The sequence below is a fragment of the Saccostrea cucullata genome, unplaced genomic scaffold, assembly GCF_032062105.1.
Source record: "Saccostrea cucullata isolate Sc308-1 unplaced genomic scaffold, CSIRO_AGI_Scuc_v1 ctg1322, whole genome shotgun sequence".
Classification (NCBI taxonomy): Eukaryota; Metazoa; Mollusca; class Bivalvia; order Ostreida; family Ostreidae; genus Saccostrea; species Saccostrea cuccullata.
This window is the reverse complement of record NW_026930818.1, coordinates 351,340-373,728: the sequence shown is the minus strand read 5'-3', so window position 1 is coordinate 373,728 and position 22,389 is coordinate 351,340. Positions and strand designations below refer to the sequence as shown.

At 32.7% G+C, this 22,389-nt stretch overlaps 1 protein-coding gene across 4 annotated transcripts in view; it reads left to right on the top strand.

The window, feature by feature from the left end:
* Nucleotides 1–21,955, top strand: part of LOC134230241 (ralBP1-associated Eps domain-containing protein 1-like) — a 52,096-nt gene extending 30,141 nt beyond the window's left edge. Inside the window, exons 3-19 of one of the 4 annotated variants that reach the window (XM_062712013.1) lie at nucleotides 244–288; nucleotides 1,699–1,741; nucleotides 3,072–3,243; nucleotides 3,490–3,841; nucleotides 4,257–4,436; nucleotides 4,720–4,783; nucleotides 5,555–5,700; nucleotides 6,055–6,254; nucleotides 6,813–6,885; nucleotides 7,995–8,195; nucleotides 10,628–10,768; nucleotides 14,257–14,303; nucleotides 15,187–15,333; nucleotides 15,645–15,678; nucleotides 16,255–16,286; nucleotides 16,423–16,505; nucleotides 19,052–21,955. In XM_062712013.1, coding sequence (XP_062567997.1) covers nucleotides 244–288; nucleotides 1,699–1,741; nucleotides 3,072–3,243; nucleotides 3,490–3,841; nucleotides 4,257–4,436; nucleotides 4,720–4,783; nucleotides 5,555–5,700; nucleotides 6,055–6,254; nucleotides 6,813–6,885; nucleotides 7,995–8,195; nucleotides 10,628–10,768; nucleotides 14,257–14,303; nucleotides 15,187–15,333; nucleotides 15,645–15,678; nucleotides 16,255–16,286; nucleotides 16,423–16,505; nucleotides 19,052–19,223 — 2,132 coding nt within the window. In that variant the 3' untranslated portion in view covers nucleotides 19,224–21,955. Of the gene's footprint in view, nucleotides 1–243; nucleotides 289–1,698; nucleotides 1,742–3,071; nucleotides 3,244–3,489; nucleotides 3,842–4,256; nucleotides 4,437–4,719; nucleotides 4,784–5,554; nucleotides 5,701–6,054; nucleotides 6,255–6,812; nucleotides 6,897–7,994; nucleotides 8,196–10,627; nucleotides 10,769–14,256; nucleotides 14,304–15,186; nucleotides 15,334–15,644; nucleotides 15,679–16,254; nucleotides 16,287–16,422; nucleotides 16,521–19,051 lie in introns of all 4 variants that reach the window. The other 3 variants (XM_062712012.1, XM_062712014.1, XM_062712015.1) reach the window with 3 other exon arrangements.
* The last annotated feature ends 434 nt before the right edge of the window (nucleotides 21,956–22,389 follow it).

Here is a 22,389-nt window from a genome sequence, read left to right as displayed (position 1 = left end):
AAAAGCCCAGGATCTTTATTAAAAAATGGAGAAATAAATGTTTTAAAGTTTAATAAAGAGTATTTTTTCCTTAGTCATGAAATTAAATAATGTATATTTATATTTAAGCCTTTAATCCATTTCTCTTGAAATGCTACAGTCACAAACACATGAGAGAGAGACTGATGGAGAGGAGTTTATGTAACAATTAATTCTTGTTTGGAACATTGAAAGTACTGACTATTTTCATTTTCTATTTTCTAGGGACAGACATGCCATTACCAAAATTCACCAGGACAACTGACCAAGGTAATGTAATTGTTACAGAACCTTCAGATGGAACTTGGACAGACAATTTAGTGTTTCATGCCTGAAAAATATTGATATAGTCATTGATTAAATGTCCCAAACCAGAGAAAGGAACTATATTTATTTGTTTTAGTTACGTAACTAGTAAATTGCAGCATTCAAATGTCCAAAGTCAATATACATTGTTTTGAGAAATCATCATGAAAAGACAGAGAATCTGCATGAATCTGTCTTTCTTTACATATAACATAGTGTTTGAGCATAAACAATGATAAATTTGAAAAAAAAGTAAAAAAAGAAAAAAAACATGCTCTGGGATAAAACTATTATAGTATATCATTATGTAATGAAACTTTTTATTTCATTACCAGCTAAAAATAAGATGCGCAAAAGCTAAAAATATGCATGTACATTTTTTTTTATGAATAAAAACAGCTAGTGCATGTATAATTCCATATAACTGATTTAAAGAAACAAGGAGCTTCTAGAAAAATTACTACTTTGCACAATATTTTAAAAATTAAGCTTTTAGAGTCCATGTTAAATTTCAAAATAATTAATTTCTTTAGACTCCACCCAATGAAATTACATAAGATACTTCTCTGAATTACTTTTATTTAACATATGGTTAATGGTTTTCTTTTTTCAGTGTAATTCTTAAAAATAACAGGAAAAGAATGAAAAATTTGTTTGTTGACAGATAAAGATAAAGCCCTATTTTCTTGAATCTGTGTAAGAGCTTGTTTGCGGGGTTTGATCATATGTAGAAGTCACTTCCTTGATCCACACTGGCCTGCTATCTTCTTAAAAGCCTCGGTCAATGGACAAGTAGACTATAAGTATTCACGAGCACATTAAGTACCAAAGAACTCGAGACTATGAATTGTAAATGTAGCCTTGATTTAGCCAAGCTAAGAGATTACACAATTTTACTGTGATAAATGATATAATGCACAAACAGCGGGTAAACAAAGAGAGCAGTTTCAATCAAGGACAGGTGCTTGGTACCTGTGTATGCAGCTCATACTACTGGCCCTTATAGAATCATAAACTATGATTATTTTAAACAATGAAATAAAGTTTTAATCTATATATGGCTCACTGTTTATAGATTTGTCTACTTCAAGAAATAAGTCACAATGAAAATAAATCAATTTCAGAGAAGCTAGGATGTAAATGAAATCAATGTGGGGGGCTAATTATTCCGTTAGTCAGGTGTATGTAACATATTTATCTGACAAAGTTACAATTACTACAACATACATGAATGTGAATTGGAACCCAAGGAGACTTTTTAAAAGTTTTTCAAGTATTGTTTTATATATATACAAAAGCAATGTTTATCTGAATTTTTAAAAATATTTTTATGAAGAATATAAACATTTATGTAGCTTTTGTTTATCTTTGCAGAGAAGAGATTACACAATGCAGTACCAGGTCAAGATGGAGAAAGGTACGACAGAGTCCTGTCTTATAGTATTTCTTTCTCAAAAAGAAAAAAAAATTCTTCACATCCTGTTATCTTTTAAAAACTCTTTTCTATGACTTTATCATTTACAATTAACTCTGTTTGAGGATTTAGCAAACTACTGGGTAGAACCAAAATCAGTTTAATACATATATTTAACATATAATTTGTTTTTACTGTTTACATTTCAATTTTTCATAAATTTGGACTGTCACACCATCATGTCAAAATAAGCAGTTATTCCATTTTTTTTGCATTTTTCCTGCAAACTGTTAAATTTCTCAGTTTTTGAATCCTTAGATATTGTCTTACAAACATTATAAAACTAACAAGACACTGATGGTATGGCACTTGTTGCAGACTGTGAAGAATATTATAAAAGTAATTGAGTGATTCACTTCATTTATTTTGTTTTCAAAATTGATAACCAGTCAGATTTCATTATGGGTGATGTGTGAAAACAATTCCTGAAAGTTTCATTTTTAACAAATTCAGACAAATTAATTGATTAGAAGTCTGCAGTGATATATGGAGGTAGAAGCCTTTCTGTACATGTTAGGAAGGAAAACAATTTTTCACCGTTGATGATGTAATAAGGTTACAATTCTAGCATTTTGTACATTGAGGACTTAGTTTCATGAGTTGTGACTGAAATGTTAAATATTTAAATTATTTTAATTTTTAAGAATATAAACTGAGTTTGAAATGTTTTAAAACATGAAAGTATTTGTCAGGTGCATTGAAGTTTTTACTGAAGCCAATAAAGAAAGGAATTATAATTGACTTATGATATGACTACTGCAGGTGGTATGTGTCAGTTGAATTTTTCAGGATTTTTTCCCCATCCCAAGAGATTAGCCATAAGCATGAAAAGTTTTTAAAGCTTTACTTTATTCAACACTTCTCTTATAAGAAACTAAAATATGAAAAAATACAAACACTGAAAGTAAACAAAAAGTAAACAAACCAACTTTTAAAGATAGTAAAGGCATATATTTTTTGAAATTGTTTTATGAAAAAGAGACAATTTGATTGCTAAATTTCTCACACGCGAATAAAAGTTGGTTTACAGTACCTGTATGGACAGTTTGATTGCTATAAATAACATTTCACTTTAAAGAGTGGATTCTGATATCCAAAGAATAATGTATCATTTACATTAGCCTATTTGTTACATCTCTGTATTGTTCATTTGGATATCTTAATTACTTTCATTGAAGGCTAATATTGGAGTATGGGATCAGCTGTAGTATGTGTTATAGACAAGACAGTAAAGAACAAGTACAATGTATAATGTTTAACTTCTTTGTTACAGACACTCACAACAGACAATTCCAAACCAGCAAGCAGTGGGACAGCTACCACCACCTCCCGCCTCTAAGAAATCCCACATGCGGTCCCAGTCGGGGCAATTCAGAGGAGTGGTGGACCGAGACCAGGGGCCACCCAATCCTCCCGTGATATCACAGACAGGCACCACCCATCAGGTACTGGGTACATTTGGTAATAAATGATATCAGCCACCCATCCATTTTCTTCCTCTCCCCCCCCCCCCCCTTTTTAATTAAAGGAGAGAATGTAGAATAATATTTATGTTAAATTTGAAATCAAATAATTTTTGTGAAAGGTAACTTAATTCTTTCTTGTACAATGAAAAAGAGTGGCCATCTCATATTCCATCTTCAATTCATAGACGTATTTTTTACTATAATAAAGATAACATTTCCTTTCAGGCATTAAACAGTGAGGAGTCAACAAGTGTTACTACATCCCCCAGACAATTTATCTCCCCTCCCCAATCCCCTCCCTCCTCTCCACCAGTCACAAACAACATCCAATCAGCTACCAGCATTCCCTCAGCCAGTCAGAACAGTTTACATGGTCATGTGGCCTCCCCAGTAGCCAATCAAATCCAGGGAGCACAAGTGATGAATTCCTTACAGACAGGTGCTCCTACTGTGATAACAGGAACTGCCCCCACCAACATTCACACAGGACACCACCAACACCACCATAAAATCAGTTCCAACTCCACACATGAACACCTGGAGGGGTGGGCTTCTTTTGAAGAAGATGAACATGCAGGTTTGTATCTGTTTTGGTTGCATCAGTGCTTTACTAAAGTAAGCACTTTATCCCATTTCGTTTTAGGTCCATCTTGACTTTGTATTCCTAAAACAGATAAATGTTTATTATACAATTGTGTATAAAAAAACAACGATATTACAAAAATTTTAATGTGAATGTGTACTAATACCAGATAAGTAGTATAAACAGTGCTAACAACAAATCTTGAATAATTTTTGAATGATAAATAAAGTTTTTATTCTGAAATATTTGTCAACGTAGAAATTTATTAAAAATTGACTTTATACAGACTCCTGCAACTAAAAAAATATCAAGCGACTTGCAGGAGTTGCCTATCCTGTAAGCATATGATAGTACATCCCTGATATTGTACAGTATACCGGCATTTGTATAATATATCATTGCCTTGTAGGTCTGTTAGCCCCAGGATCTAGGAAACCCTATAACTTAGAACCGCCAGGATTTGACTCGTCGTCCATAAGTTCTGATCCGGAGAGTGTGGACGACATATGGAGCATTAATGATGATCAGAAGGAATATTATATAGCACAGTTCAAAACAATGCAGCCAGACCTTAATAAGACTATTACAGGTAAGGTTATTACAGTATACAACTGTTTACTGGCTATGAGGACAATAGCAAGTTTATCGTCCCCCAAGGCAGTAACTATTTCCCGAGAAAAACTTTTTCAGACTATTACTTGTAAGATCTATAAGATAATTGTACTTGGTCATAAGGAAGATTTTTACCTGTAAAATGATTTAAAGACCCTGAACTTACGTAGGATGATACTCTTGTGTTAAAAATTCTCACGTTTAAATATATTCACAATGTCCTCTGAAGTTGGATAATCTTGGATTCCTGTTTTTTGCAGGTGCTGTTGCAAAAGAATTTTTCGAGAAGTCAAAATTACAAGTACATGAATTATCTAAAATATGGTATGTATGTTGAACATTGTGGATAGTTACATGTATTGCAAGTTTAAAATTTATTATTTCTTTGAAAAGTGTTTATTCCTGGGAATTTAGCAGGCAGACTCTTGGTATAGATTAAACATGTCTCTCACCAAAATTACAAAATTTTTATCTTTTTGGTCAAGGAATCAGGTCTTAGGGTGGAGCTAGGTTGTGAACTAGTAATGAACATTTAATAAAGCATTGGAAATTCTTTATGCAGAGATTTCAAGCAGGAAAACTTTACACATGTAGTTGATTTTAAAAAGCAGTTATTCTTACCAGCATGTGAAAATTATGTCCCCTGACTCCATGGTTCATTGACCAGGTTTGGGCTTTGTTAACATCAAAATTCTTTTTTTGATCATGTTTATTTCTGAAGTTTAGCAGGCAGACCGTTTAGCTGATTACAATAAACTGCAAACAGTTACTCCTTTACTAAAATATTGAAACTTCTATGGAATACCATCTTTCCTCGTAGAAAGACTTGCTGACAAAATTATTGATAGTAGTCATTAAATATTAAAACCACATAATTTAGGTCACATGGGTCCAAACTAATTTTATTCCTTTTAACTTAAGACCAAAGGTTCTCTGTTTCAAATGATCTCACCTTTGTTTCTCTGTTATCTCTACTTGGAAACACAAATGATTGTTTTTGTTTGTTTTGTAGGCAGTTGTCTGACTTGAACAGAGATGGAGAGTTATCATTAGATGAATTCTGTATTGCTATGATTGTTTTTGTTTGTTTTGTAGGCAGTTGTCTGACCTGAACAGAGATGGAGAGTTATCATTAGATGAATTCTGTATTGCTATGCATTTAGTGGTCCTAAGGAGACACGATATAGAAATACCAGATAGACTGCCATTTTCTCTGATGCCATATACCTCATTTACAAATGGTAACTACTACATAAAAATTCAATCATTATTAAAACCTATTAATTCACTAATAACGAAATACAAACATATCCTTTATCAATCAGTATTACATGTTACATAAATATGTAACAGATTAGTTCATGTAGCTATTTTACAAACTTTTATTCATTTGGTTATATTTTTAAATTGGAATGATAATATTTTTGCGGGGAAGGGGGTATGCATGCATGGTATTATATGTATCATCATAATTATATTCTTCAGAAATAATTAGAATCATTGCAAACTTTATCAAATAGAGTCTTTACAATTCTTCAAACGTCTTTCCTCACTGTATTCTTTGTCTGATTACATGTGACCTGTCTGTTTTGTAGAGGAACCCTTTGCTGTTGATCATCCGTCAGGGGGTACTCTCAAGAGAGCCACGCCCCCAGACACGCCCCCTTCTCACCCCCAGTCTATAAGTGAGTCCCTGGAGCCTACAGGACAGGACGCCTCCTCGGATACCGCCAGTGATATAGCTTCCCCCAGTGTCAAACCACTCAACTTTGCCTCAATACCAGTGTCAGAGTCGGTGTGTGTTATTTTCAAGTAATATTGACATACAGTCGAATCTTATTATCTGGTTCTCAATAGGACTGAGAAAACAAATGTGATTTAAGGTATCAGGGTTAAAAAACGTTAAGAAAATGTGGAAAATATGGAAAGGACTTCCAGCTTCTTTAGATATATGCATTGTGTTTGAGATATCAGTGTACCAGTTACCAGAGTTAATCTGTACAAATGTATGACTGTATGTTGAAGCAAAATTCAAGAAGAAATCTGAAAAGAAATCTAAAAGGAAATTATTGATATCACTGAATAATTTTTTTAAAGATATATTGAACTTTTAATTTGTGTAAAACATATTATACAAAAAACTTTTTGATATATGAAAAAAATTATAAGATACTTAAAATGACATGATTTAAGAAAATTTCAGGATGATTTATGTGTAAGGAATGATAAACATATTCAAGCTAGAAAACCAAGCAAATTAGTAAATAAATATTGAAAAACAGGGTCCATGTACATGTATTAGTAATTTGTATATGTCATATTAATTTCTGATCTAGATTTTTCTGTGTTTTAGGATAAGATTGTACATCCAATCGCCAAGAGAGTCTCCCCAGACCATCATTCCGAGCGAGGACGGGCATTCTCAGGTACGTCTACTGTCGACATCGTACATATTAAATTGACGTAATACACGGCAGTCTGTTGGAGGGATCTGTGAACAATATGTATAGCATGATCAGTACTTGGCAAAATTTTAATTTTTTTTGTTCTGTTATTAAAATTGATTGTTGAATTTTTTCTAGGCAAAGAAGGTATGGCAGAATTAAATGCATGTCAGTTTCAAAGTTGCTTTGATGCCTTTTATGAACATTAGTTTTGGTATTGCTGGCTACATGAATTAGAAAATATATGTCATAAGAACATATCACAATATTTACAGTAATATTTTATACCTATAAAAAGATTTTTAAAATCAATTTTTTTCCTTAAATATAAAAAAAAATCTTGCAAACTTTTTAAAAAGAATTATTATTTTGGAAAGAATTGCATTTATATTTATACCTATTTGAATCTAAGTCTGTCTGAATAAATAGAATATTTTTATGGGTAGTGCATAGAAAAGAAAAAACCCAAAAAAAACCCTCAATCTTGACTTTAAGTTCATAACCCCAGTCTCGTGATAAACAGGATCTGACCAAAAATTAACTTGAAAAGTAACAATTTTTTAAATTTCAGAAAAAACATTATTACCAGGGTTCTCCCTAAATACTGATCCCTTTTTAGAAAAGTCCTTAAATGATTACTAAAGGCATGTTATAATGGTATGTTATTAAGTAAACTACTTAATGTTTCTTGATGATATATTTGCTAGTGGAATGCTCAGCATGTGTTTTTAGTATAGAGCATGTCTTCACTCTACCAATAAGCATGCATTCTATTAGTGGTTGGTAGCTACTAGCATTAAACCCGTAGTTTTATCCAATAATCTTCCTGTAGTGATTTCATCCACATACTCCTCAGATAAGTTTAATGATATTTTCCAATATACGAAGTAATTAAATTGAAAATAATTTCAGTGGATGAAGTTACCATTTCTTGAAAATTATGCAATTTTTTTGGAATGGAAAAATTATGTCTTTTGGGATTTAGAGTAATGCACCCTTAGTTTCCACACTGAATCTGTTTCCCTGGTTTGTTTCCCTTTGTTTATTGCATGACTTCTTGGTTGTTGTATACAAACCTTGTATGTTTACAGAGCCTGCACCTCCCCATATCGACCAATCAGAATCCAGCAAAAAAAATCTCAAAGCCAAAACTGAATCCAAGCTCAATTCCTCTCAGAATGACATAGATCTCCTAACCAGGGAGGAGGAAGTGTTTACTGGAACTGTCCCTCCCGTTCCACCCCCTGTGTCCAGTCGACCGCGACCGGTACCACCAAAGAGCCTGGGTCCAGGTATAGGAGTTCTGCTAGAGACCAAAGCGTCCATGGAAACCAAGCATGACAAAATCATTCTTCTAAATCTGATGCATGATTTTTTTTTTCTGTGCATCTTGCAATCCAGTTTAGAATGTATTATTTCTTAGATGTTTTATGTGGTTATGTTTTCATTCTGGGATGAATGACTAGATGGAAGTGGTTTATAGACTAACATAAATATTACTATTAATAAACCCAAGAAGGAAGCATCCTATCCACAATCTAAATAAATTTTCATGTAAATATTTTTTTTATGTAGGCTATTTCTCCTCTAAAAAGAAAAACATTCATCTCTAAAGCACATGCAGTACTATAGTATTCAATTTTTGGTGAAGTATGGTATCCATTTAATATCATGTTTTATTAGTATTTTAGATGTATAAATATTAGAGATGTCAACGAGTACCCGGTTAACCGGGTACTCGATCGAACGTCCGAGTATCGAATACTAAAATCGGTACTCGGTTACTCGGATGTATAATTTTGAATAGTTCTAAACTTATTTATTGATGCATTAAACAATCTGTTTTAAAACGTAAAATGCTCATTGCACTTGTACATACAGTAATTAGGGTTTCCTACGACTCTAAATGACCGTTATCGCCTGTGGCAGTGTTTATACAGTAATTATCATGACCAAGCACCTTGGGTACCTGGCTTTTCTCACCTTCGGCTGTCTTCTTCCCTTATTTTTTGTTTGGCTTTATTTATTTGTTTTCACTGAACATCGTTTAAGATCCATTATGTTTAAATAAATTAGATAATTTTGTCATTTCTCCGAGAAGCCGTAAATTCTATTAGGGAAAAGAGCGGATGATATTACACGTGCGATATTACATGCCAATTCAACTGGTTGAAGGCAAAGGCTTTAAAAAAAGTGATGTCCATCATTGCACCAAACTACAAAATACCGTACCGAAATATTATAAAGTCTAGGATCGAAAAAGTGTAAGAAAATCGTTAATCCGCTCTGATAGGAGAACTTGATCAAGTTCAGGTTGATACTGTACGTAGCTCTGCCGACTGATACCTGGACGTCAAACACAACAAAGAGTTACATTACAATTACGTAGCAGATTATTTTTTTTTTAAACAAAAACACTGTGAACAACTTATAATTTTAATTCTTGTGTTTATTTGATAAATAAATTGAATATTAAGTATGATAAATTAAATTTCGTTGGGCACGAAGTGCTCATCAATATTATGACAGAAATACATTCATGGATAGGTCTCCTATCAGTGCATCTGGTTTTATTTCTACAAGAGTTTACAATGTTTTATACTTTTCAATTTACTTGTTCATATTTATTAACACTTTTACCGAGTACCCGGGTACTCGATCGGAAAAACGTCCGAGTAACCGAGTATTAAAAATCGACCGATTTGACATCCCTAATAAATATATTCCAAATCACAGAAATTCAACACTGTGTTTTTTTTGTTTTGAACATATTTTATTGTATAATTTATACAATGGGATTGGTTACAAGTTCTTGCAACTTAAAAAAACCTCTCCCTGTAATATATACAATAATTAAATTAGTGATTGCCAAAATAACAATTTAAGGTGTAAAGTTATACATATACATGATAAATACAAAATATTTCAAGTTAATACAAAATATTTCAAGTTAAGACACTTACTAAAGATTCAGAGTTCTTACAATATGTAGATCTATAATGATACATGTAAATGATTACAATTATAACAGTTATTTGGAAAAAATATTTATGACAATAATGATAATAAATAATAAACATGATCACAAGTAAAATTCTCGCATCATAAACAAACAAAGTTGTACAGATATGATTAAATGACAAAGAAACAGAAGAAGAAAAGCGGATCAAAATACTGTGTACGGGGTTTGAAAAAAAAATTGTCAGATGAAGAACTGAGTTTTGAAAAAATTAAATGCTGTAATTTTGACAAAATATTTAATCCTTCTTATAATTCGGAAAAAGAAAATGATACTCTTCATTATCTGAAATGATTTGAAAGTATTAATGCATAATGCAGATCATGTGAATGTTTAGCATCAACAGAGTTAATAGGTAAAGAATGACCATGTAAATGTTTGTTTTCATCCACTCATCATACAATGTTACTCAAAGGTGAAGCTGTATCTTTAGAATCTACTGAGTGTACCTTGGTTTCACAGTTAAACCAACTATTGTTTTGGCAACTATTTTGAGAATTTGTCAATTTGAAATGCATCTGTTACAAATAAAATTTTGCTAGTGAGGAAACATTCATTTGAATAAACGTCATGCACAATTTAGTAATTAGAGGTGACAGTTTTTTGTAATGAAAAGAAACAGACAGATATTTATCTGTGTGAATTTAAATTTTTTTTCCTTGAGTATTATTTAATAAAGTGACGTGCTTGATTTTGTTTTTTCAGTTCCAGGTAATGTGAGTGGACTCCTACTCCCTGCCCCCACCTCTAGTCACGGTGATAACACAGATGGCGGTGCAGAACAGGAACCACCTGTCCCCCCACCACGACCCCAGGGGAGAAGCTTGTCTATGGATGCTAGCAAAGGTAATCACCACCCCCACCTCCACCCCACCCCCAAACACACACACACATCATGACCCCAGGGGAGAAGTCTGTTTATGGATGCTAGTAAAGGTAATCACCACTCCCACCCTCACCCCCAAACACACTAACCCTCACACCCATCACGACTCAGGGGAGAAGTCTGTCTATGGATGCTAGCAAAGGTTATCACCACTCCCACCCCCATGCCCAAACGGTGTCTTCTAGCTACTCCCACTTTTTAAAAATTTCAATTCCACCTATTCCCACTTGCAAATAACAATAGATGTTTAGATTTACCTGTATTTTGTACATTTTAAGATAGAAAATAATGAATAAATCTATGAGAAAGTATGATTTATGTCAGATTTTTTAAATAATAAAAAGATCTTACAAAAAAAAAAGCAACTTAATACCTAAATTTAAGAATATAGTCAATTATTTGTTTACACAAAATTCCATCTATTCCCACATAAAATCTTACCTTTTTCTACATGATTTTTAAAAAAGTGGGAATAGGTAGAATAAACCGCCCAAACACACACACCTCACACCCATCACGACACAAAGGGAGAAGTATGTCAGTGGATGCTAGCAAAGGTAACCTCTACCCAACTTACACATACATACAAATGCACACACCTACACAATACACTTTCACACAAATCTCAGAGTGGGAAAACAGGAAAGGAATCGTAAAATTTTCTTAAGTGACTGTGCAAATCTTTCATTGGAATACCAGAGCTTTGTTTTTGAATTCTTATATTACTGGTAAGAGATGGTGGAAAATTTTCTTTGAAGGTTTTGTAGAGAAGAAAAGTGTTGTTTTTTCCTAGAAAGAGCTCATTCAGCATTTACCTTATTTAGCAGCAAATACATGTATATATTTATAGACACTTTTCTATATGTACTTATAACAATGCTCCTAATATGACCAACAGGAAATTAAATCTCTGTGGAAAAAAAATTTAGATTCTGTTTCAGGAAATTTAATTTTTATTGTATGCGGAAATACATATACATGTACAATGTAAGTAATTTGATGATCAGCATCTAAGCATGAATAAATCTATTTCATTCCATGGGATGGGGCAAAAAGGATCTAAAAAATTGTCTGGTGAGTGTTTGCTTCATTAAGAGGGATATAGATAAACCATTTCCTGATGACTAAAGTGATCATTTCCTGTAGAGTAAGTGGTCTGTACCGTATAGCAGCTGTGCTATAAACATAGTACTCTATGTTCACTTAATATTCATTGAATGATTTTGATTGATAACTAAAGGTAAGAGGGATGATATTTTTAGTAAAATACACTTATTTAATGATTTATGAACTTTTTCTATATAAGACTAGACATACAGAATATCATATCTGCATTGTTTTAAAAGTTACTACATGTAGTACATGTTTCAAGTAAACAGGAAAAAGACAAATTAGAATATCTTCATGAATAATTCTATGACAGTTTGTTACTTTTGATATCTATAGAGAGCTCAAAGTTTGTGGAATATCTCAACTCTTCACATTTTTCTTCTCTAAAAAAACTAGTGGACAATTTCAATCAAAAATGGCAGAAAGCATCCTTGGGTTGAAGTTAATGAAATTTCTGTTATGTCCATCTTCCAGCTCTTAGTCTGCTCTTCCGTGACACTTTGCATTAAGTTCAGTTTTGAAGAAACTATTCAAGATATTTTTTTTAGTAAATTTTATACATTGATAAATATTGATGAGAGATTTTCAACTGCATCAATATTTCATGAACTTTACCTTTCCTTTGATCTTGACCTTTCTTGTGACCTTGACCTAGCCTTTGACCTTGACCTATCTTTTCATGAATTGGCATTCAGCTTAGTTTCAAAGAAACCATTAAAGATATCCTTATCATACTTTTAAAATATGCTAATACAGTATAATTTGTCCAAACCGGCTACCGCCGGATTGAACAAAATTTGGCCGGTGTTACATTTACAATAATACATCTTTTACTGCTATTTGGAAAAATGCAGGAAAATATTGAAATTTCGTTATTTACAAGAACATCAAATACAAAATAAAATATTATTAATTGATAAAATCAATCAATATTTTGGAGTCTACATATTGCAAAATAGTCTCACATGACTTACTTTATTTTGAATTCTTGTTTGTTCACGAAGTTTGAAAGTCGGGGTGAAATGTTACTGTAACAGTACCTTAATCAAAATCTACAGACACGCATATTATAGGTCTACTATTATAGCAAGCGGTCCGGGTTTCGCTTGTCAAAGAGCTCGTTCAGTGTATAATCATTAACACAATTATTTATGATGTGATAATTATTGGATTGAACTTATAATTTTTATGAAAAAAATTATGTCTTCTCCACAGTGTTATGGCGCCATTTTGAAATGCGTTCAATTTTCGATCCCGATTTATATTTACTTTTAAATCGTGTACATAAATTTTTGTATTTTTATTATGAAATGGTTAAAAGAGTTAAAACAAAGTTAAAAGTATATATATATTATTTAAAACTGTAATTATATATTTTTTTCATCGGGCACCAGTGCATTTCACTGAGTTCGTCTCATGGCACTAATCATGCTAATGTAATCACAGATTATCACATCCACCACGAAAGGTGTTAATTGCTTTGAAGTAACTCAGGTATGGCTGGATTAGAGGAAATAATTATCATTAATTATGAGCCGTTGGGACCAGTATGGCCGTTTGGAATACAGAGTAGACAGTATCCGGACTTCACAGAATTTTTCCTAATGAATTTGTTAAAGAAGTGCATGGGACTAAAATTTATAGACGGAATGGACAAAAATCCGATAACAAATCATGAAATTCATCATATGACAAATTTTACTGTATATACTGATGTAAGCTATTCAACTCAAAAACTTAGACCTTGACCTTTCCTTTTACCATGACCTAAATTTACTTAAATTTGCATTAAGCTCATTTTCAAAGAATCTGTGTATAAGAGAAAAGAAGCTGTTCAACATATTTTCCTCATATTTCATACACACACATTTTCAAGTTGCATTACTAATGAACCCTGGGTGGGAAATTCCTGTCCATATTGATATATATCTATTTTTTCTAGTGAATGGCTAATGAATCCTTGAAAGGGGGAAATGAGCAACAAATAGTAATAAAAATAGTGGGTTTATTTTAAGATGGATAGAAACCTTCCTTATGTAGTGTAAAGTGATCCAGCAGATTTGTTCATGGTCCCTGGAAACAGTTGGTACCAAAATGGTCCCTGGAAACAGGTGGTACCAAAATAGTTTTTTCTTTTTTATATAGCTTTTAGAAGTTTGAGAATCATTTGATGACTTTTGAGTTTTTTTGATTGGAATACTTAAAGAGCTTTTTGTGTATTAATCAGATAAAATGATTCCTTTGTTCTTGACTATGAGCAGATGGCTAATTGATTTTCAATTGAATTTCCTATATACATATAATACCAGTTTAAATAAAAGTATTGTATTTTTCTCAGGTCTTTCGACACCCCCAGCGGTTCCACCCAGGGCATCTCCCAAAGACGTAAGTTATGGTATTTATATGAGTGTGGAATATTTGTGTATTCTAAGATCACAAAGGTCCATTGAGCTTTTCTCATCACAATTTGTTCATTGTCTGTTGTCAGTGGTATGGCCATCTTTATTATAAACATTTTGCATTCTTCTCTGGAACCACTTGGCCAATTTCATCCAAACTTGGCACATTGCATCCTTGGGTAAAAAGAATATTCAAATTTGTTCAAATGAAGGGCCTAAAACTCTTGCAAGTGAGATACTGTAAAGCATCCTTATAGTGAACATGCTTTTTACTGAATTGACACTTATGACAAAATAATTTTCAGTCCCCATGACATCATTTCTGATATGCTACTCTCTTCATAATGAGGAGAGTAGCGTATCAAAAACCCTTGGTTGGCAAAGATGTCCCCATGGGTTTTAAACATAACATGAATTTAACTGATGTAACGAATAATGTTAATAAAGCACAAATGCAAGTTTAAGAGATGATGAATGTTAGGTGGAGTAATTTAAAAATCATCTGAAAAGGTGGCTAGAAAAGATAAAATTTATGTGATTGCCAGAAAAGAGGAACTTATTTGAAGCTTCCTGACTTAGTGTAGACTCAAATTTACATCATGACACTCAGGGAAAGGGTGGAGGCAACAATAGGCAATCTAAGCTTTACATAGGAATACATACGGTATAAAAAACAATTTATATGGCAAGGGGAGAGGTCAGTTCATGATCAAGGACAGTTTTGTGTTATGAACATCACATCAATACAAAATTTTAAACATTGTTTTCTCAGAATGAAATCATATTACAAGGAGTAAATGTAATCAAATTAAGCCCCCCCCCCCCCCATTTTATCATTTTTGTTCATAGGAAAATATTTGTTCATTTAGAGCCCTGCAGCCAGAAAGTCGGGTGAAGTCTCCTTCAGTGCAATAAATTCCAAGTTTCACGAGTTCAAGAGGTTCGAATCCATTCCATCAGAAGAGTCACTCAACAAGATGTCTGGGCTGGATACTACAGATTCTACCAATTACAAGGTTCAATTGTCAATACAATTAAACATGCTTATAATGATGTGCCAGGGAGGGAGAGTTGATTATTTTGTCAGTAATAACAGATAAATGCTTAACTATATTTCCCCCGTCAGTAAAATACTCTTCCTTCCAGATTCTGATTTATTTCATATGCATGTAGATGATAATGCAAAAGTATTTACTGATACTAATCAGGTACATTAGTATTTCACAGTTTATGATTTCTTTTTTTCTAGATTGTAGATGTTCTTCTACCATAATTTGTAGTTGTGAAATGAAATAACATATTTCATGGTTCCTTATCTCTTTTTTAGGGACCTGTGCAAACATCTGGTCCTGAATCTGGAGGTAATGATTTTAGATCACTGGAATTTAATCTTGCTTTTGTACTGATGTCAAATATTTAAAGATTATGAAAACAAAATCTTGCGAGACATAGATAAATTCATATTATTTCCTATATTTTTAGAAAAAAATTATGTCTTCTCCACAGTGTTATGGCGCCATTTTGTAACACGATTATGAAATGGTTTGATTGGTATATTATTTAAAACTGTAATTATATATTTTTTTCATCAAAGTCGGGCTAATGTAATCACAGATTATCACATCCACCACGAAAGGTGTTAATTGCTTTGCACCCGACTTGAGCCGGGTGTAAATAAAACGGTGACGTACAATGCATGCATTCTCAATGATAAAAGCTGACGTCACGATGCATTGCAGTACGTGATGTCAGACACACTATGTTTACAAAGTATTTTTATGGTCACAAAGGAAATAAATGTTCGTTATCCAGGTCCAATACACACACATTTTCAAGTTGCATTACTAATGACCCTTGGCCTTCGGCCTATTTTTTCAGGGTGTATGGAATAAAACCTTCATAAAAATTGGATTTAATATTATCATCTTTATTTTCAGATTCTAATGCTGTAAATGCCAATGCATCAAGGGTAAGGAAAACATTCTTTCATAATTTTTTATTTCTTAGCATTGCTAGAGAAAGCTTGGATATCAAATTTAAGGGGGATAAATCTATGTTTTTATAATTAGTAAAACAAGCCTTAACAGTTCTAACTTTGGTTTTAGGAGTCATCACCTCTAGTCAAGTTTGACGTCCCCGACGATGAAGGCGGGGGTGGGGAGACTCAGGTGTCCCTGGAAATGAAGAGGTAAGTTATGTCTAGGTTATTGTTTTTTCAAAGCAACTACAGAGGTTTATCCTGCAAAGTGCCCAATAAATATGTACGTTTACTTTGTGTCTTAAATAAATCACTCCTCTGACAAAAATTAGTAAAAAAGAAGTCAAATATTCAAACATATTGCAATTACAGTAAAGTGTTATAAAGGGGCATAACGGAATCTCTATCAATCTAGATTTGCAATAAGTAACTTAAAATAATATCAAATGTTCAGGTAGAAGTTTTTAATTATCAAAACAAAACGGAGGGGATATTAAAAAAGACTTTTTCTCTTTCGTAACCAGGCAATTATTGCAATTATGGTCCATTTTACAAAAGGACATAACTGAATATCAATCTAAATTTGCAGTAAGTCAGCAACTGAATCTCTATCAATCTAGATTTGCAATAAGTAACTTAAAATAATATCAAATGTTCAGGTAGAAGTTTTTAATTATCAAAACAAAACGGAGGGGATATTAAAAAAGACTTTTTCTCTTCGTAACCAAATTATTGCAATTATGGTCCATTTTACAAAGGGACATAACTGAATATCAATCTAAATTTGCAGTAAGTCAGCAACTGAATCTCTATCAATCTAGATTTGCAATAAGTTAGTTCTTGTATAACATAGAATAATATCAAATGTTCAGGTAGAAGTTTTTAATTATCAAAACAAAACGGAGGTGATATTAAAAAAGACTTTTTCTCTTTCGTAACCAGGCAATTATTGCAATTATGGTCCATTTTACAAAGGGACATAACAGAATATCAGTCTAAATTTGCAATAAGTCAGTTATGTATGTCTTATTTAAATAAATCACTTCTCTTATTATGTTTATAAACAATATATTTATTCTATGTAGAATTTTTAGGAAAATTTCATTCAAAATACCTTATATCCGTTTTTTAGCTCACCTGAGCCGAAGGCTCAAGTGAGCTTTTCTGATCACATTTTGTCCGTCGTCCGTCTGTCTAGCTGTCCGTCTGTCTGTCCGTCTGTAAACTTTTCACATTTTGTTTTTTCAAGGACCACAAAGGCCAATTTTGACCAAACTTGGTACAAAGCATCCTTGGGTGAAGGGGAATTTAAATTATTGAAATGAAGGGACAAAGTTTTACAAGGGGAATAACTATAGACAAAAATAGGGTTGGGTAAAAAAATCTTCTTCTCAAGAATCACTGGGCCAGGAAAGCTGAAACTCATGTGGAATCATCCTCAGGTAGTGTAGATTCAAATTTGTTCAAGTCATGACCCCCGGTATCCTTGGGTAAAGGGGATGGGGCCAAAATGGGGTCAATCAAAGTTTTATATAGAAATATATAGGAAAAATCTTTAAAAAATCTTCTTCTCAAGAACCACTGGGCCAGGAAAGATGAAACTCATGTGGAATCATCCTCAGGTAGTGTAGATTCAAGTTTGTTCAAATCATGACCCCCGGGGGAAGGGCGGGACCACAATGGGGAATCAAAGTTTTACATAGGAATATATAGGTAAAATCTTTAAAAATCTTCTTCTCAAGAACCACTGGGCCAGTAAAGGAAACTTATGTGGAAGCATCCTGGTAGTGTAGATTCAAGTTTGTTCAAATCATGACCCCCGGGGGTAGGGTGGGGCCACAATGGCTGAATCAAAGTTTTACATAGAAATATATAGGAAAAATATTTAAAAAATCTTCTTCTCCAGAACCACTCGGCCAGGAAAGATGAAATTCATGTGGAGTCATCCTGGTAGTGTAGATTCAACTTTGTTCAAATCATGTACCCCCGGGGGTAGGGTGGGGCCAAATGGCTAATCAAAGTTTTACATAGGAATATATAGGGAAAATCTTTAAAGATTCTTCTTAAGAACCACTGGGCCAGAAAAGCTGAAACTTATGTGGAAGCATTCTGGTATAATATAGATTCTGAATTGTTCAAATAATGACCCCCGGGGGAAGGGTGGGGGCAAAATGGAAAATCAAAGTTTTATATAGAAATATATAGGAAAAATCTTTGAAAATCTTCTTCTCAAGAACCACTGGGCCAGAAAAAGTTAAGCTTATGTGGAAGCATTCTGGGGTAGTGTAAATTCTTTTGTTAAATCATCCCCCGGGGGAAGTGCACCAAATAGGAATCAAAGTTTTACATAGAAATATAAAGGAAAACTTTTTCTTTTCATAACCACTGGCCAATTAAACTGCATATTATGGAATATCATGGGGTAGTGTAGATTACAAAATGTCTAAATTATGACAGTGGGGTATATCAATGTAAATTTGCAATGGTTTTTCAAAGCTTCTCAGGTGAGCGATGTGGCCCATAGGCCTCTTGTTTTCTAGCGTGTTGGAAATTTTGCAAAAAAAGGGTTAGATTTGTAAAGTTTTTATTTTGCATGTTATTTTTTTTTTAAGATTGAAGATTTTTTATTTTAAAATGGTAAAATTATCTTTTTAAATAATCTATGTTTTATATTTTTAAAAATGATTGCAAAAATTTCATTCAACATTGAACTGATTGAAGTGATATAAAATGACTTTTCTCTCTTGTAATTTCAGGCAATTGAGTAGAGACAAAAAAGAACTACAAATGGCAATTAGAACACACAAAGAGAGGAACTCCACATTAGAGAGACTGGGAAGTGAATTGAACCAGGAACTTCAGGAAGTGATGGAACAGCGGATAGCATTAGAGATTCAGTTGGAACACTTAAAGCCTTTCTCTAGCTGAGGACGTGAACGGAGTTATGTTAAAATCTAGTCGACATCGTATGGTGTTCCAGTGATCAAAATCATTCCGCGTGTTCTCTCTAGGAAAAATCCATATTCCCAAAGGATGGTTGATTGGGGCATTTGGGCGGTCACTACATTAAAAGATAATTCTTTTCTTTGTGGTTCGAAAATGTTACAGCCTTCAGATCTCCAGAGCATGGAGAGAATAAGTAGATTTAAATTTCAAAAGAAACAATTGTCTGATTTTAGAAGAAGAAATAATTGTGTTCTTTTTTTGGCATCAATTGCTTTGTAATCTCATACAGTTTTGTTTTGGTTTCCTCTGCCTTTTCACAAAAATTTTAACGAGAGAAAATTTCCTCAATGAAAACCGTGGCAGTTGGGGAAACCCTCATAAGATATGTTACAAGTGCTATATGTTTAACTTCATGAATTTGGTGCATTCTCTTACTACTGATTTAATCTCATTTCAGCAGCATTTCACATTGTAATCTCATCATCCAACTAAGAGAACAAATTCTTTGCTATCAGCGGAGTTTGAAAGTTTTAAAAATGCTTTTTCTTCCATTTTAATATTGAAAGATTTGTCCATATTTATAACTTTCTGCCTCCTTATAACTTTAGCTTAAAAAGATATTTATATATGATATGAGAGCAAAAAAGCAATATTTTATTTTCATTCATCATAGAAATTTACTCTGAATTCATATCTGAATATCAATACTTTTATACCATACATTCATTACTTGCTACATGTTAAATAGCGAGTGCGATGGAATGGTTCCTCCCCTTACCAATACTGCTACGTGTTTAATAGTAAGTATGATGGAATAGTTTATCCTCCATTCCATACGTACATTACTGCTACATGTTTAATAGCGAGTATGGTGGAACGGTTTATCCCCCGTTCTGTACATACATTACTGCTACATGTTTTACGGCTAGCATGACAGAATCGTTCGTTCCCCCCTTACTTTTCCTGATAGCCAAACCCTATCCTTCCGATAACAATGCAATATGTCTGTTCTCTGGGTAGCAGCTGTGTTTGTTATGTGTGTAGAGAGGAGAACACTTTATTTTCCTATATAGTCTCTATGAGAGGACTAGTTAATATCAGATGTCTGGATTCTGTTGCATTATAGGGTAATAGTTTTATTTACAGCATCATTGTTTTATATTAGTCATTAAATGTTGGTCAGACAGTGCAATTCTTCTATTATTTTGATTGATTGGAAGGCGTACAATACATATATATGACATACTCATATGTTATCAGTGATATGATAAATGCTTGAAAAATATTAAAGTTCTTAAAAGGGAAAGGTTCATAATATTGTTTGTTTATTATAAGTTAAGTTGGCATGAATTATAACTAGTCATCTATATACATGTACCACAGATATGCCAATAACTTTAGTATCATATTCAGAGGTGCATTCTTAATGTTATTTATCTATTAGTGATATATAATGTATTTAAACATATTCTGATATACACCTACAAAAATTGTCATTAATTCAGAGTGAGAAAATTTTGTATTAAGATTTTTTTTTTTAATTGCAAAATTATGTGGTCAAAGAGAGATAACTTTGATTTTGAAGAAGACTGCATAGCAAATTATTTTTTTTTTCAATTTTAATAGTGATGCATGCGTGAATACATTCCTATGCTTAAAAGACACTTTGAGTAATTCTGCTTTTTTTTTCCCTAATAAATAAAATTATTCTGTAGTGAAATATGCTTTCTGCAAAGTGCTAGGATGAAAAATTTTGATTCATTATGAACATAATTCTTTATATCAATTATTTGTTTGTTTTGAAATCACTCCCTTTAAGCATGAATTCATTATACATGTTCACTATAACCATGTTTTACTGTATTTGGTTGATGTTTACCATAGTAATTAATTATGATATGAAGATTTTGTCACTGACATAGATTACACACACTGCTGTATATTTTCCGAATCTAAAAATCAAATGTGCGAATTCTAGTAAAGATTGTTAAATGGTACTCTATTTTATTTAAAAACAAAAAAAAAATACATTAATTCAAATCTGTTCAAAGGGAATCCCCTCAGTAGAATTTATTAGGATTGCTGTTAATTAGAAAGCATCTGGTGTATAAATTTCTGGGTTGTGAAGCATGTAAATAAGGCAATTATAACTTATAGAAGGCATTATACTCAGAACATTAGCTTGAGATGTCAGAGAGGGTAAAATACCAAACTCAAATTCAATTTTAGACTGACAACAGATGTTTCAATAATGTTAAACATTATCTCTGGATTTAATCTCATGTAGATATATATTTTTCTTTGCTTTACAAATTCAGTGTGATTGTTTAATTTCTAAAGTGTTTTTGTGGGAGAGGGGATGTTTTTAAAAGTTGACTTTAAAAAAAAAACTTTTGCTTCTATTTGAGACAAAAGCTTGATTTTGTTTTTGTTAAATGATATGCATAGAATTAGCATAATTAAGATATACTGTTTAAAGTTGTTAGGTGATGCTGTAGAAGTAAACTGTGTGATACTTTGTATGAGCCGTTGAATGCTTGTCAAGAGACAATGAGAAATAAGTTACACCTCTGTCTGAATTTTGTCGCCATAATTACTTGTTTCTTTTCGTTTTTTTTTCTAGAGTGTTTATAGATAAGACTGCAGACTGAGTGAATGTTTTAAAATGTATGTAACTTAACATGTAACAAGTTAAATAAAATTATGTAAACATTTACTATAAATATGTTTTCAATGAAAAAACAAGAAAGATTTTTATTAGCTCACCTGAGCTGAAACCTCAAATGAGATTTCGTGGTCAGTCTGTCGGTAAACATTTTCTACCTCTTCTTAAGAACCATTGGACCAATTTCAACCAAACTTGACACAAGCATCCTAAGGTGAAGTGGATTCAAGTTCATTTACATGAAGGGCCTCATATCATCTAAACATGTATTTAGTTTCACATGAAAATCTATTCATAGGGAGAAATATCATCACCAAGCTAGAACTAGGGGCAAATTTTATGAGAATCCAACTCTCTTCAATCTCAAAATATCAAATTCATGCTTTCCAACAGTTTATATATAAAAGATTTTATAACACCTGATTATGGTTTGGGGCGGATCCAGGAATCTTGAAAAGGGGGCCGACCAGTTTGGGGGGGGGG